The 16900-nt window shown below is 42.0% G+C and overlaps 1 protein-coding gene and 1 long non-coding RNA gene across 3 annotated transcripts; both read right to left on the bottom strand.

Annotated features, from left to right (window-relative positions):
- Positions 1–1606: 1606 nt before the first annotated feature.
- Positions 1607–2568, bottom strand: LOC144994943 (uncharacterized). Its single transcript, XR_013658681.1, has 2 exons — positions 2065–2568; positions 1607–1977 (listed from the first exon to the last, which is right to left on the bottom strand). It is a non-coding gene; the product is annotated as an uncharacterized LOC144994943 (long non-coding RNA).
- Positions 2569–2802: 234 nt separating this feature from the next.
- On the bottom strand, positions 2803–14992 carry lman2 (lectin, mannose-binding 2). Of its 2 annotated transcripts, none has more exons than XM_023959402.2 (8): positions 14756–14992; positions 10550–10668; positions 10339–10456; positions 7595–7677; positions 5975–6136; positions 4341–4455; positions 4141–4260; positions 2803–3806 (listed from the first exon to the last, which is right to left on the bottom strand). In XM_023959402.2, exons 1-8 carry the CDS (start codon positions 14889–14891, stop codon positions 3646–3648), a joined length of 1014 nt encoding a protein of 337 aa, XP_023815170.1. In that variant the 5' UTR covers positions 14892–14992; the 3' UTR covers positions 2803–3645. The 2 variants fall into 2 exon arrangements, with proteins under 2 accessions (XP_023815170.1, XP_023815171.1); XM_023959403.2 differs by lacking the exon at positions 7595–7677 and adding an exon at positions 7473–7552.
- Positions 14993–16900: the final 1908 nt, after the last annotated feature.

The following is a 16900-nucleotide window of genomic DNA, read 5'->3' as shown; positions in this document are numbered from 1 at the left end:
GAAAACAAACCAACATGAGTGTTTTCTCACATCAGTTTCAAGTCTTCATCTTTGTTTTCCTGTGGACGCTAGTCATCATCACGACAGGAAAACAATGAACTCAACAGTAAAGGATTAGTCAAAGCTCATTATTATGAATAAAATATAAAACAATAATTTCTTTTGGTTCGTCTCCATAGCAACCCTTTCATGAATTGGTCGGCTGTGGTTGACAAACACCTCTACGTCATTTTTAGAGGAATCGGCAAAAGTACATTTTTGGGTTTCCTTGGCAACGGAGCTGTTTGTTCAACTCCACAACCACATTTTCCATTATGTCCGTTCCGTATGTCACATCATTTCATTCAGCCTGAACCAGGAATTCATGCCTGAAATGTTCAGAAAATTTCAGTACAAAATGTGCCGGAGAGCAGCACTTTTGTGAGTTCGCTACGCTAACGCTGCCAATAACTCCAACATTTTTTTAACCAAGTAGCTTCCCAGCGATGCACCAGGAAAAAGATCGAAATCTAGTTAAGAGTTTAAATTTGTAGCTGGTAAAAAGGTGTTTTTTTTCTTTTCTTAACTCATGATGGTGGCGTCTTCCCCAGGTCAAAGGTGAATTTTTAAGACTGAAATGACTAATTCAGTTTTCTGCATCATTGAACGACTTCAGAAATAAAAATCAAAAGGTTTTAGGACCATCTCTTTTTGGATGGGTTTAAAACTTATACAATTGATTGATACATATTCTGCAGAACTGTCCGTTAGGCGCGCGAAAAGATGGATGGGTGGATAAATAATGAAAGATAACCCTGAGTTACAGCTCGGTATCTGAGATGCTCCCCGACTGAAATGTCACGGAGGCCCAGGTGGAAGGTTTAAGCCGTCGACCCGAGGCTAAAGCCGCCCTGTCAGTCAGGCTCGCAGTCAATCACAGCTTCCAGGCGTGGAGCAGAAGCCGCAGACTTTGGACTCCGGCCTTCATCTCCGTCACAAACCCAAGCACCAGTCTGGGAGCGCTGGGCGTGAGCGCCGCCGCCAACAGCCGTCACCCTCGCTTTTAAAAAGTCCATTAAGAGGCATGAGAGTCATTTAGAGAGGGAGGGGGACACACACCATGTCCTAGAAAACAAATATCGCTCGCCAGTAATGTTAGGTTGGAGGTGTGAGGGGCTGTAAGCTAGTGGGAGAGCCTTTAAACAGGGAGCTTAGTTATGGGTGGCAGGAAGAGGGGGCGGGGTTGCTCCACACCAACATTGATACACATCAGGCATGTAGAATTAAGGTATATTTGGAATTTTGAGGGTGTTTTTTTGGGATTATGAATAATAATTTTACAAGTAATGCATAGTTAAGAACATTTTTACCGACTGATTATGAGATAACCTGTTAAAGAATGAATAAAAGAACCTTCTGAACCCTTTAAATAAGGGAAATAATCAATGCAGCACCGCCACCATGTGGTTGAAGAGAGAACGTTTCTCAAAGACATTAAATCCACTTCAGTAGAACCGAAGTGCCTCGTGTCTGATTCCTGACAGCGATGCTGTTTTGAAGCAGCTGTTCAAGGTTCTGCTAGGCTACCAGTTGCAGCGCCACCTATTGGCTAATAACATTGCTACTATTTGAGATCATTGGTCACCTTTATTGGAGCCTTTGTTTTCCATTTTGGGTTGTTTTTGACACCAACAAACCCAGAAGCCTCCTCCTTGGTCTTCCTCTAGACTCAGCATCCTTCCAGCAATAGATTCAGCGTCTCTGTCCTCCGGACATGTCTGAACCATCTCCGTCTGGACTCTCTCTGCATGAGCCGTTCCTCTGATGTCAGTCCCGGTTCCTCCCAAAGAGAACCTCAGCATCTCCATCTCTTTTCGGTCTCTGGGCCCAACAACAGGGCTGCTTTCACTCCCAGGTGTGATTCGGTTAATGCATTTTATGACCACGATCACAAAAACCCTGTGAGCCCTCTGGAGTTGGAGCAGACTGTTCTGATTCCTGATGGACAGCAAGCAGAATATCAGCAGGTTCTTTTAAATCGGTTTGGTCGTTTGAGTGTTGAACTTTTCCGTTTTTTATTCTCACCAATTCTGAAGGTCCAGGTTCTGCCCCGACGTCTGGAGTTGGATCTCTGGGTGGGCGGATGGACGCTGAAGTCAGCTCTGTTCATCGTGTGAAACATTTGTGATTTTTTTTCTGGACTAAACCAAAACAAAAAAAAGTCCCCGACCGTCTGACTAAAAGGTTGGCATCCAAATGATGGAGCGAAAAGGTTCCACGCTGCTTCTTTATTCCATCTGTTTGATGAGATGAACTCCTTCAAGTTTCAACACAAACCCGGACGATCCAACACAAGACAATTCTTTCAGTTTGGCCTTAAAAAAGAAGACGGTCTGTGCACAGATTCATTCAAAGCCTCCTTTTACCTCACATTTAAATGAATGAAAGCAAAAAAACAAACCAGACACTGAAGCCGAGACAAATTCCACATGAGAGATTTACAAAGATCTCCAGAAAAGATCACATGACATCAGTTTACTTCTGGAGGACGACGTCTGACAAGCCGATCGGGCCGAACCACTTCAACTCGTTTAGAGAAAACTGGAAATTAGAGGAGAAAGCTGAAGAAAATTCTAAATTATTAACGTCAATGTAAGCGGGCATTTCCTAATTGTTTTGTCTATGACAGACAGGGAGTCATCGTATGGAACACCATCCTCTACAGTAATCCTCCAAATTTAAACAGAAATATCTGAGTCAGCGTCTGACAGATCCTTTAGATTATGAATTTCTGTTTTTCCATACAGAAGGAAAACTCCAGAATCCTGATTTGTTTTTATTTTATGGGGAAGTTTTCACATTTCAAACTGGAACATCATTCTAAACATCCCAAATTCAAAGTTTACAATTATTAGATATTTTATTACAAGGATTTGTGTTTTTAACATGATTGCAACCAAATCACTATTTCTGTCATTTTCTCAGAAACAAATCGACTCAAAAAAATGTGTCAAAAACCTGCAGAGTGTGGAAGACTTCATGAGGTCCAGAATGAGGACGGAGTCAGAACCCGACGGAGTCAGAACCCGACGGAGTCAGAACCCGACGGAGTCAGAACCCGACGGAGTCAGAACCCGACGGACTCAGAACCCGACGGACTCAGAACCCGACGGACTCAGAACCCGACGGAGTCAGAACCCGATGTAGCGCCGGTTTTTTAACCCCGACGTGCCAAAAGTCGATGCAGATTGACTGACCAGAGCGAGAATCTGACACAAAGACTGAGGAGAATCCATTTTGACTTCCAGAAACCTCTACGAATACTTTAGAAAAACTGGATGGAAGACGCAAAAACAACAACAAAAATCAAAGTTCATCGTTCACAACTGCAGCACAGAAAGCTTCCAAAAGAAAAACCTGAAAACACCTGACAGACCAACCAGCAGATCGAAGCTCAGAGTCCGTCAACAAGAGCAACAAACGAACAAAAAAAACATAAAAAAAAACGACACCCAGCATTCATTCACGCTCGACACTCGCCTCCAGGCCGCCATCGGATCCGCTGGCGTTGCAGTGCTTCAAGAGTCAAACGTTTCTACAATCTTCGGCAGAACTTCACATTGCATGTGCTCGTGTGGAAAAGCAGTTCCCTCCAGCAGGCTCTGCTCAGTAGAACCTCTTGTTCCTCTCCTGTCTCTTCTGGAAAACCACGGCGCCCACCACGGCGCACACCACGATGCCCAGCAGGGCGCACAGCAGCAGCAGGAAGATCTTCCATCCGGTCAGGGGGGTGCCGCGGAAGTTCCCGGTCGGATCGTCGATGTTGTCTGAGGAGGGAAGGAAGGAGAAGAAAATCCCAAGTTGGCCAAAAAGCTTCCATTTGTGTCCTCCAGACTACCAGAGGACAAAAAAGTCCAATTAAAGATGCCTTCAATCCATTAAAAACTACAATTCCCAGAGCCCCGCCCCTTCATATTAGTATTTATTTATTTAATGTATACAGACACAGCGTGAAGTGGTCTAACCATGGCCAGCCACCAAGAGACTGTAGAAAAATATAAAACTAAATAAATCTTGGTATCATTGAAAACCCCAAATGCCCCTGCAGCGACACATCTGCCCTGCAGGCAGTCAGAAGGTTCTGTGAGAGTCTGAATCCACCTTTAGGGGACTTCAGGAGGCTGACGCTGGGCTCGATCTTAGTCCAGTCCAGGTTCTCCTCCTCGGCCGTGTGTTCCACCATCAGCTGGTACAGCTTCATGGAGATGATGTCGTGGTTGTCTGGATCAGAGAACACGGTTACAGACCGCCGTGTGAGACGACGGCGGCGCTCTTTGCCCCCCCCCCCCCAGCCTCGCTACCTGACAGGTCTCCGGTGACGGCGGATGCACCGAAGAAATACCCAGTGGGAAGGCGGACCCCGCCGATGTCGATGCACTCCTTCCACTCGTTCTTGTCCTCCACGTCGACCATTATCTGAGGGGGAGGGAGGGGGGGGGGGGGTTAATACTGGCTGTCAAAATATAATGTCTTAACATCGGTTTTCATGATGATTCTGCCGTTTTTTAGCCAAAATCTAAAAACATCCTTTAAAAAAAAATAAAACACGTCATTTTTGTAGAACACAGTTGCTGCAGAGCGGCAGGAGTCCACTAGAAGTTTGTGGGCTAGGCTGTTGGCAGGGAGCAACCCCGCCCCCCTTACCATCACCTACCGGTATACACGTCGTCTTGCTAGCTTAAAGCCCCTTACAGCCCCAAGGTAACCTTCGCGGTGCAGATTCCAGCTCAGACGAGGAAAACAAAGACATTCATGGATCTGTTTGTCTGCAGGTGGAAGCCTTGGAATGGAGCTTGTGGCTCCGCCCAGCACATTTTCTACGTCACAAATGCGACCTTTTACCAACGGCATTTTCCCTCCGCTTCTGATCAACAACGATTTGAATAAAAATGCAATTTTGAGTTTAATTTCTTTATCTACTTCCTCCATCAGAAAAATGCTACAAGAAGATGTTAAAAACACCAAAACACTTTTTTTTTAAAATAGAAATGAGTTTTTACTTTAAAGCGCTGTGTCTTTTTACATTCGGACATTTGTAACCCTTGTGCTATCCTAGGCACTTTAACATTGGGACTTGGGTCATCTAGACCCACTAGACAGTGGTCTGAACCTTTTTTCTTCAATGATTTGTGATCTTCACTGGTGTCCATGGATTACATGAAATCTTTCCATCTTTATCCACCTTTGTCATGGTAGGAAGAACACGTTAATGGAAGGGGGGGGTCACCTAAGATAGCACAAGGGTTAAAGAGCACACAAACATGGCTGACCCTGCAGACCGTGTGATCTGACCGGCCCATACGTCACTCAAAGCCTGTCAGTGTGTGAGTGTGTGTGTGTGTGTGTGTGTGTGTGCGTGCATGTGGGACTGTGGCTGTTCAAGTATACACCATTTACCATTTTCTAGTGTGAATATTCAAAGGGGCTTTGGACAAAAGTCATGCCATTTGTGGGTTTTGTCAAACCAAATGAAGTATAAATTGGAACTAATGAAAGTCTTTGTTTTGTTTGATCTTACTTAATTATATTTACCGGTTTATTAGATCCGTTTGGAAAATGTTTGTGAAGAATCTACAACTGTAGTGATTCTCCAAGAAATGTTTTTCAGCCTGTTTGGCGAAGACGTGTAAATATTTAGGGAAAACAAAACGTGTGAAATCACGTGACACACTCCAGAGACGCCGTCCAGCGCTCAGAGTTCAACGCTTCAACAAACGTTTATAGCTGAGGCCGTCGTCTGTGGTGGACAGTTTGGATGTCCTCTATAAAAGTTATTCAAGTGTATGGATCTCATATTTACTAACAAATGCACTTTGGTGGAGAAAGTAAGTGATATTAGTGTAGTGCATGGATCCAGGATGGATTGGTTATTGAATCATGAGGGGCCTGAAGATTCCCACCACCACCACAAGAGGGCAGAGACGGTCAGCCTTACGGTCAGCCTTCCTTTGGAGTAGCGGATGGCCAGGTAGGTGTCGTGTTCCCTGTTCCTGATCTCTGCAGAGCAGCCCCCCAGCTCCGACGAGCGGCCGTCTTTGCCGTGGTCATAGGTCACCGTGCCGTTGTTGACCATGGCGGAAATGTAAGGGAAAGAGCGCTGGAGGCGGAGCAGAAAGGAGAGGTGAACCTCAAAAGCAGGAAGGAGAGACGTAAAAGCGTCTCGTCCCACTGAAGGACTGTTTGAGTGGAGGGTTTCTATGAACATTTAGAAGCTACAAAACATTCAGGATGATAAAGAACAACTGAAACCAGGAACTCCTGAACTTAAAAACAACAGAAATGTAAGCAAACTTCAGACAAAACATTTTAATAAACTTCAAGTTGGAGGTCGACCGTTACTAAATGAAACGGATCATGAGCTGGAGGAAAAGAGAAAAAAACAGGCCGAGACCCTCTAAGGTTTATCTAAAACATATTTTAGAAGATTTGAATAATTTTACTAATGAAGTTTATTCTAAAGCAAAGATGTTGCCGATCTGAGGCCAATTCTGTATTTTATCATGAGGGCATCAACGTTCAGGTCACGTCTCAGGAAATACTTTGAAACTTCAGGCTAAAACTAAACTAAACCTCAAGAGTTTCCACAAGTTTTATTTGCTTTTAGTCACAAAGCGGATTTGTTTATGATTAACTTTTAAGTTACTGATCATTTTTTCACAGGGAGGTCTGTGCAGATGTTGGATCTCTCTTTTTGACTGCATTACTGCACATCTGCAGCCTCAGCTGACGTGTCGGCAGGTCCGAGTTCCTGATGCTCTGACCTCTAGAAGCGGAGAATTCTGTTTAAAGGAGGTCACTATTACTGATGGGTCCTGAGCTTTGGTGTCAAGTTGGCAAACGTTTGTTTTATTCAGATTTGCTAGCCAATCAGCGTAGTTTGCCAGCGATTGTGGGCGGGCTCATGTCAGAATTGGTGGGTGGAGCTTCAGTCAAAATGCCAAAGGCAAAGTGAGCACAGGAAGAATCTAATTCAGCAACCTGATAGATAAATAATTAAAAAAAGATCGTCGTCATGGCGATGAGCGGTGAAATCTACGTTTACCAAAGGGCAGACTGTCAGAAAGAAGGAAACAAAGCATCTTAGGCTCTTTCAAGCGCTTTCCTGCATTACACTTCAATGTTTTTAGAAGAAAATTGGCATTTTTTTGTGAGGAACTGGTTTGAGCGCCACTTTTAAGAACCAGAACCAGACGGTACCCGTCCTTTGTCACAATCGGGTTCACTGAAGAAAACTGTTTAGTCGCTTCTGTGTGACTGAAAGAAAACTGGCGGAACACTGAAAATATTGAATACATTGGAAACCCGTTAGGGTCAACCTCAACTTCAAGTCAAAACTAAATGGAAGAAAACAAAAATGTGGTGAAACGTGGTCATGCTCCGTCGTCTGACGGCGGGCGGCATGCCGAGGAGGAAAAGCTGCAGCCAGAACTCACGTCTGTGGCATCATCGTTAGAATAAGTGTCTATGAAAACGGCCAGACCGTGGAAGTGAGCATTGTTGGAAAACACGGGCCCTGCAGAGAAAACAAGGCGGTCAAGCGCAGCCACACACTTACATCCATTCCGTGGAGGTCATTGCGGAACGTGTCCAAAAAAATAGCCAGGCCAAAAAACTGGTCCTGGCTTCCAAACACGGGGCCTAGGATGGAGGCAGAGATGAGGCGAGATGTGAGCAGACATGTAGGGAGGCTTCTGCAGTCATGAGGTAAGCAGACAAGAAAGCCACAGCGCCTGAACATGGATGGACTCCAGAGGACAGAACCACGGAAACCCACCGAGGAACGACAAAAGTCTACGTTTCTGAGGCCAGAATTAAGGAACAGCAAACCTCTCCTTTCCATTACGGCCAAGTCTGTGACTGACAGCAACTGATGCCCATAAAAGGTTTCTATTTTGGCTTTTTACATGAACCTTTTGAACTCAACCAAGTCTGAGCATTTAAGCAGTTGGGATTTTGTACAAAAATGATTGGCCTGGGCTTTCCTGCCTTTTTATGGACAATTCTTCTTCTGTTGCAGAAACAACGAGTGGAATAAGCTTTTTCCCCACAACAATTAAAATACGGAAGAATGAAAGAGCAGGAAAACACGCATGGAGTTACTATTAAACAAATCCTTTGGATAAAAATCAGATATTTTTGCTGATGTTAACTTTTTTAATTAGTACCGTGTACTTTCCATTGCAGTTTATCATCCATTACACCACCATGAAATGGACATTCATTTGGTCAATACTGTCATTATTTTGGCAGTTGGTGAAAATAATACATTTAGTTTTTCCCCAGTTTATTGATCATTTGTTGTCATACAACCATTTTTTTTGTCTTTTCCAATACTACTTTTGTCATTTCTATTAATTCAGCTAAGTCTGTTTCAGAGTGATAAATAGAAGTATCATCTGCAAAGAGCAACATTGCAGATGTCAGTGATAAAATAAAAAAGCAAAAGGTCCTAGAACAGATCTTTGAGGGACCTCATTAATAACTTTTTAAAAATCTGATTTTTTTGTTAATTTGCATTTCAATTTTCAATTCAAATTTATTTGTATAGCCCAAATTCACAACAACAGTCGTCTCGATGGGTTTCGTATCGGTAATTGAAAAAGCTAAACATAAAATCAAAAGGATCATGAATACATAGAATTCAATAGGAAAATACTAAATTCAACTAACAAACAGACTAAACTAGACTGGACACCCCTGCCCTTAGACCCCCCCCCCCTCGCGGTAAACTACACTGTACGAACTGCTGCCAATTTGTTAGCTAGCTTTCAAACCAATGAAATAATCCTCTGAATGATCCCATAATGCTTTTTATAGATCAATAAACACCAGAATTGTATGCTGTCAATCATCTATTGCATCTGTATTTCTATCCAATAATTAAATGATCTTTGCAGTCTGAATCTGTCCTGCTTTTCCCCTATTTCTTTTTTCTTTTCTAGAAAGCAGTTTTCTAGCAAACCCTTTTTGAAGATTGACAGTAGCGATATAGGCCTGTAACCAGGGCTCGACATAGCCATTTGTCCGCTGGCCCGGTCCTGTTTTTCGAGCAGTACGGACCACAAGACTTTATTTTTTACTTGTCCGCTCGGGCCACTAAAATATCTAACAATTAATACATTTTTCACCTTTTACAATAAAGTATATTTTGAGAAAACGTGTAGATTTACCTCGTCTTTATAATTCACTTTTTCTGCAAGTCCTGTGTTCAGACTTCAAGGGTTTCTATGGGAAACCTTTTATCACTCTTCTCCTCCTCTCCCGCCTGCGCGGCTGTCACTGCCGAGCACCACGCGGCACGCGCTCACTCAATTTTTTTTCAAACTTTATTAAGTGTAACAATTCAATACTAAACAATGTTAAACAGCAACAACGAAGGAACAAGCCAGTGGGTTATTATTACATTTTAGGCAGATATATTTAAACTGACACACATATCAGCGCGCCCCCTGGTGGTTTTTCACCGCGATGATCAAAAATCCAACACCGTCACTGAAGAGAGACTGAAGCATGTCAGAGATGTGGAAGACATGGCAGGAATAGATAGGAATATGTTAGTAGTTATTAATTAGTAGTATGGACAGCAAGATATTTAATGAATGCATTGAAGATGAAACTGTATGCACTAAGCTTTAAGCTGAATGTCAAAGAATCAAAGGCAACTCAAAATACCTGAATCTCAGACTCAAATGGAGTATAAGGTCAAACTACTTAATTTTGTTTTTCTTTACAACACTGTAAGCAGTAAGTATTTCTAGTTAGCTGAATAATCTCAGTAATTTAATTGTATTTAATTTTTCAATTATTTAATTTAATTAGGTAACTGAAGTAACTAAAAAGTAAATGTAACTTTGCAACAGTAACAAAAAGCAGAACCTTAAGGCAGTCAGGGCAAAAAAGTCAATAAAACTTAACTATTGATTAGGAACAAATGTGAAATAGCAGTGATTAGAAGCAGCATGAAAACTTCTTAACTAGTGTTAACTACTACACTGCAGTGCTCTCTTCAAAACATCTGAAACAGACTAGAGCAGATTTAAGTTTGATATGGTCTATTTTTAGTCATTGAAAAGTGTAGAAATAAGTGATGTCACCAGAATGCACCAAATTGCACCATATTAAAATTTTCCGGGGGGGCATGCCCCCGGACCCCCCTAAAGTTGCAAGCACCTGCGGAGCGGCGGGTCTCGCTGTGCGCGGTGTCGGGCCAGTAACTTTCAAAAACTACTGGCCCTGTGGGCCAGTAGTTTTTTAAGACCTCAGCCTTAAGAGCCACGAGACAGAAGCAGCCGATTTCACCTGGATGCAGTCTGTCCTTTGTGTACCAGACAGCAATGCCGTCGCCATGGAGATTCTTCTTTCCTGAGCCATGAATTTTGAACTGAACATGCATCTCCCAGTCTTTCAGGTGACATGGCTGCAGGACCACAGGAAGAGAGCAAACGGACAGAAGACAATCAGCCAGACGTAACCACAGATTAAAGACGAGCTTCGAGGCCGGCCTCCTCACCACAGTGTTCCAGACGGATCCTTGTTTGCTCCGCTCATCCGGAGTGAGGCGGACGTAGGAGCTGGTCACCAACGTGCTTCCCGAGAAGTCCCACTGGCTGGAAGGGCTGCTGCCAACGCCTGAAGCACAAACACACCAGGAACCATCAGCCAAACGTCGGCCTTTATGATCCTCACCACGTTTACTGTCACCGTCTTTCTCGGTACACATCTCCACACCTTTGCTGTTGGGTTTTACAGTCCAAATATTTACATCGTGCAAACAGGAACAGACCAATGTTTTTAGATCTCACTCTTTCAGAATTTCAAATGGAGCCACTATCGGTACGGGACCTAGGAGAATGGACGGGTCGGGGTCTCCACTGAGGCAATTGGCGGTCGCCCCGGCTGGTTGGCTGCCTCGGTCCCGTCGAGGCCTGACCATAACTCTCCCAGGATCGGTGCTTTCTGGCTCCTCCCTCTCTGTGTGGGGTGGGTGGTGTGGGGCTTAAGGGGATGGGACCACTGGGCTGAGGGGACTTGAGAGGAATATTAAAACTAAATTGAATGGTAAGGACAACTCCAATTTCCTGTTGTCCTTCATTCGCCTTGACCCCCCCCCCCCCCCTCCCCCCGCCTGGTCTCCCCAACGATCCAGGCGCGGCGCTGGATCATCTTAAACACGTCTATCGTTGCATTTTCCCTAACGTGTTTTCAGTGTGTCTAAGGCTAATCTTGTCACTCGCACATGTTTAAAGTTCAAGCCCCGTTAGCTGTCACGCACGTACGTGGGGGACATTTATTCTCCTCAGCTGACCCGACTCCCGCGGGAGCGGTGTGCTGCCGTAACAGCCGTGCATAAACCGTTTGATGCGCCGCCGTAACCGTAACCAAAACCTAAACCTTCCTCCGGTTCTGTGCGGCCCAGAGAAAAGTTCAGCACGGACTGCATGTATTTAGAAAATTACGAGCGAAATAATACGTTCTAAAGGAAAGTAAGGAACTCCTTAATGTGGTCCGGGGAGGGAGGGGCTGTCAGGTTTCCTGCTTTCAAACCCTGTCATTGTCACGCCCCCAAGAGTCATTTACCCCACTGTGATTGGTTGGTCAGCTCCGCGCACGACAATGAAAAAGTCTCTTACATACTAACTGGCGGGCCGCATTAAAATTGAACTTTCATATTAAGGCGGGGGCCGCAAAATATCATCTTGGGGGCCGCGAGTTTGAGACCCCTGCTGTACACCCTGGCCCTGGTACACCAGCCGCAGGTCGGCAGAACGAATCAATAGTTAGCTTCCTCATAGTTCAGACGCACATATCAGGTTGTGAAGACATCTGTCTCCGTTTCCTTCCCACAGATGTTTACGCGCGCGCGCATATCTCTAGGCCCCTCCCCCTATGAGCACACACGCGAATGTGTGCTCGTGTTTCATAAGTATGTGCGTGAGTGTGTGTGACTGCCTGCGTGCGTGCGTGCGTGTGCGCTCGCGTCTCATTGATTATTTCATTGATCATTGACGTGCCCCTTCTACGTTTAATGTATTCAAAATAAGAAGGGTGGGGGAGGCAAATTTACTGGTCGCACATGTGCGACTGGATGTAAAATTCAGTCGCACACTAATTGGTCGCAGTCTGGAGCCCTGTAAAATATGTCCAACACAAGAGACCCTCAGTTCTCATCTGTCTGCCCAGCTGTTGGACAGGACAAGTAAAAAAATAAAAAAAGAAACTAGGACGAAAAACGATTTTACCACCATTGGGGGGGGGGGGGGGGGGTGTCTAGATTTTATTTTCACAGCCCTCTGCGTTCATTAATGGAAACCGTGTAATTACACATCTTGCAAAGTGAAACATGGCAAATCTAACAGAGTAGACGGGAACATTTACTTCCTGTTCCACAAAAATCAGGGCTAGCCAGAAAAGAGACTACCGGTACACGACAAGTAACTACTTCTGGTTCATGCAGGGAAAAAGGCAGTTTTTGGGATTTTCTGCATTTTTAACACTTCTTTGTCCCAACAAATTCATATTTTGACGGAACTATTCGATTAATATTATGGGAACGGGACTTCTTTTTCGTGATAGCAAAATCCTAATTTGTGGAAACGATTGAATTCTTCTTTTCACCCATATCAGGACATTTCCAGACATCTTCACAGCTTTGTGTTCAGGCAAACTTCCAAAAGAGACATTAAAATGTTTTGGGTTCAAGATATTCTGTCATTTGTAAGTTTGTCAAAGAAAGTAAAGGGAAAAAAAGAAAAATCAAATATGGTGTGTAAAACATGAGATCCCTGCCAACATGCATTTATGTCATGTGGATAGCTTCATCTCATCGTTTAGACGAGTCATGTCGACTTTCCTTTGAATCTTTTTACTGACGCTCTTGTTCAAGGATGAACAGAACTTTTGTGTTTTAGGACATCATTTGGTTCTATTGTGTATTTTGTGTTTTACTATTTAAGCCATTTAAAAAAAAAACATGTTTAAGCATCTTAATAAAGTTGGCAGACATTTAAGAAAATGGATGCAAGGAAACTGAAGTTTAAAGGAAAATAAAATATTTGTTTTAAAAGAATTGTATAAAGCTTTTCTAAAAGCAGCATTAGGACAAAGTTAAAGCTGACAGAATCATCTTTCTTATTTTTTTTATAGTCGTCCTCTTTTAATGTCTCCAGAAAACAACCGGCAGGAGCTTCAGATTCAGCTCCTTCCTGATTGGTCGGAACATTACGAGTATAAGTTTGTTTTTTTAGAAGCTTCTGAACAATTGAAGTGAAATTACGTCAAAATTTTATCAAGCTGCCACAAAAAATAAAAACATTTACCTGTTAATGATTAAAATAAAGTTCTATTGAGAGGTTGGATAAAGCCTTTTCCCCAAACAAAGAGTGTCTAAACTGCAGTCAGTTTACTTGCAGCTGCTGACGTTTAATGAAACTATTCAGAACTTAATTTAAAAAAATAAACTCAAATCTGGTACAGAAGAAAGGAAAAATTCACTGTTACAAACTAAGTGAAGCTGCAGAGCTCAACATTTGTGTTTAGTGTTTATCCAACAACATGTTACCCAATCCTGCCTTTAACTTTAATGTAAATCAAAAGGTGAATTGAATTGTTGGATTGTCGTTGACCAGGTCAGATGATTGTAATCGGGGATGGAAAGTAGGATTTTATCAAAGAAAACGAGGCCTTAAAGCAGCAGGAGGACCAGTATATTTAGATGTAAAATCAGTCAATGAAAAAGAAATATTATTCAGATTAAACCTCATACTGACAGAAATTAGGACCGACTATTTTAGGTCAGAGGTCTTAGACGGTTAGTTTTGGTCATTTTATCTCCAGTCATCCTTAAGTTAGACACCAAATGTGAAATAATTGTTTTTAAAGAAATTGTTTTTAGTAAAGTAGTACTGAAAACATAAAAAGGAAAAATGAGAATTGCATCAGAGCTGCTTAATGTGGCTTAAAAACAAAAAGGCGAGGAATGTGAAGAACGCAACTGAAAATGAAGGAAATGTTGCAGATGTCGTAATAAAAGAGCAGGAAGTTGCTTTTCAAAGGAGAAACAGCAATCTTATGTTAAAAATTATCTGTATTTTGAGCTAAACTTAATATCAATGTGGTAAACTTATCCAGAGGAGGGTCAGTTTGACCCACAGTGTGGTTCATAAAGGCTTTATTTAACCATTAAAATACAAATAAAAAATAAAGATTTTTTTTAAAGACATTTTTCTATTTTTGAAACAAAAAACATTACCTTCTGAGAGATTTCTCTTGTTTTAAACATAAAAATGGCATTTTTAAGTGATGTTTAAAGTAACGCATGATTAAGTCTGAAATAAAAAAGCTTTATTTAAACAGAAACAACTTCGAGTTGACAAAATGTTGTAACTGATTAGAAAGCGATAGTTAGAAAACCAAAGCCTTTTTAAATGAACTAGTGCTGCCCTAATAATTAACAAAAGTTAATTAAACAAACAAAACTAGCATCATTGATATTAAGACTTATGGTTCACAGAAAGATCTAGACAGTCAGTGAGCAGCCAGAGACAGAGACGACTTAACTTAGTGCAACACAGTCAGAAAAAGTGCAAACATCCACAACGAATTCACTGACACAAGATTAATCAAAATAATGAACATTTTATTCGTGTAAAATAAAAGCTGCAATGCGGTGAAGACCTAATCTAGCTAGCAAGCGAGTCAGCGGAGCTAACTTTCTTACCTTGATACGGTTTTATCAGAGAGTGTTCTCTCTTTAAATGTTCTGCGTTTCCATCCGTTATGTCGCCGCGAACCACAAACAAATTTACTAAGAAAAATACTAAAGCTGAGCGCAGTGCCGCCGTAAAACCGTCCATCTCGATCAAAAAGACACAACCCAGAAGACAAACTCACAACACTGTTTTCAAAACTCCGTAATTCGGTCGTGTCCTTCCACTTTTGTCTTCCGGCAAGAAACCCCGGCGGCCCGAATATTTAACACAGACGCATCAGTTTAGAAAAATAACTTTTTTTTCTTAACGAAAAAAACACATGTTATCCCTTGCATGTTTAATGTTAAAATAATTTAAAATGTAATACATTTATTTTAATTGATTTAAAAACAATCACAATTTGTTTGATTCCTTCCGGAAGACCAATGGAGACGGTTTAAAATTTACGGACCAATGAGAGATGAGCACATCGCAAACTAGGCCAATCAGAGAAGGCTTGCCACGAAAATGCATTTCAACACAAGATGGCGACAAAACCCAAACAATAAAAATGTCAGTTTCGACCTCGAAGTGGAGCTTCCATCAGGATGAAGACATTCAGACCAATTAAATACATTAGTAAAAAATTACATTTAAAAAAACAAAATGTATTTCATTTCGATTGACATTACATTTCCCATTTTATTAACTGTGTACCATCAATTTCCACTGTTTTCTGCCAAGTAAGTACAACGTTAGTGGAATTTCTTAAACTTCAAGTTTACTAATATTGGATTTGTTTATGCAACTTGATAATAACTTAACTTTTAATACAGTAAAACGGGGGGGAAACTTAAATGTGGATCTCAAACCTTATCTCATGAGAAGAAATTGGAAAGTGAGAAGGATGGTTGAATTATACGTGCAACTGGTTCTTTCAAATGGGTAAAAAATGGAGAACACATTTTCCAACTTGTAAAATGTCCGAAAACATTAGCTGGGTTGTTACTTTTTTGTTCAAGTCTCACTTGTGTAGCTGCAACTTGAATAGGTAAACACAATGGATGTCTAAACTACTCTGAAAGGTTTCTTTAATTTAGTTACGGCAGTCCAAAAAGCAAGTTTGAACACCACATGTAATCGGTTTGTAGGTGAGGTTTAGACCAAAAGTAGACACGGGTTTTAGGATTGAATTGAACTGATTGCTCTGTTCTTGTGTCTCAAGAATTTTGAACATCCTCTGAATTTATTTTAATTTGACAGATGTTTCCTTCAGACTCAAGAAAGTCCATCTGACGCAGTTCTTCACATGAGCTCCTCTTCTCTCCACGGAGACTGACGTGAATCGGACTGCAAAATTATCTTTCCTGTTAAGTAAAACTGCATCCAATCCTATGAACCGCAGCTGAGCAGACATCATTTAAAGGAGATTTCTTCATTGTCGTTCCACCTGAGCTGTAAATGTCAGCGCGGCACCTCTGCCAGATGGATGACTCACTGGTCTGCAGAGCAAAACAAAAAACCCTGAGCTGAGAGTTTAAAGGCACAGCCTCACAGTGTTATTGAGCAGTAAAGACAAGGATGTTTCATTTAAATAACCACGGGCTACAAATCACTGCTGCCATGTCAATGTTTTGATGTTACACAACATGTGTGGAAGGGCGTCCCGTGGAGCGAGAGCTGCTGTGGTAAAGTGGCTCCATGTGAGCACAGAACTTCAGAAATCTGCTTATTTCCTTTCATATGAACGTTTATGTGCAGAAAAACGGACATTCCTGATGTCCAGTTTCAAATGAAACATTTGGGAATGTCTGTCTTTTTTTTTTAGGAGGATGTCTGACGTTTGATTCCCATCTATCCATTCCTTGTTTCACCTTGAGGTTTTAAGGGTTGCCAAGTTGTCAAAGAGCGAATGCTGGATGGACCCTGGAGAGGATTTATGGTGGACTCAAGAGTGCAGAAGAGAGAAAAATAGCAGCTTAAGAACTTCAATTCAATTTTATTTGTATCGCCCAAATTCACAACAACAGTCGTCTCAATGGGCTTCATACCGGTAATTGTAAGGTAACCATACAATCAAAAAGGATCATAAATGCATAGAATTCAATAGGATAATACTAAACTTTAACTAAACTGACTAAACTGGACATCCCTGCCCTTAGACCCTCCTTCTC

Source organism: Oryzias latipes, chromosome 10, assembly GCF_053564925.1.
Source record: "Oryzias latipes strain Hd-rR chromosome 10, Olatipes_Hd-rR_3.1".
Classification (NCBI taxonomy): Eukaryota; Metazoa; Chordata; class Actinopteri; order Beloniformes; family Adrianichthyidae; genus Oryzias; species Oryzias latipes.
Note: the sequence above shows the minus strand (reverse complement) of the source record. Positions and strands in the feature narration are given on the sequence as shown.

Excerpts from the sequence above, each read along its gene's own strand:
- lman2 (XM_023959402.2), bottom strand. The coding sequence starts at position 14,891 with ATGGACGGTTTTACGGCGGCACTGCGCTCAGCTTTAGTATTTTTCTTA. Across the intron at positions 4,261-4,340 it reads CGTCACCGGAGACCTGTCAG|ACAACCACGACATCATCTCC; the intron begins GTAGCGAGGCTG and ends TCTCTGATCCAG. Across the intron at positions 3,807-4,140 it reads CCTCCTGAAGTCCCCTAAAG|ACAACATCGACGATCCGACC; the intron begins GTGGATTCAGAC and ends TTCCCTCCTCAG.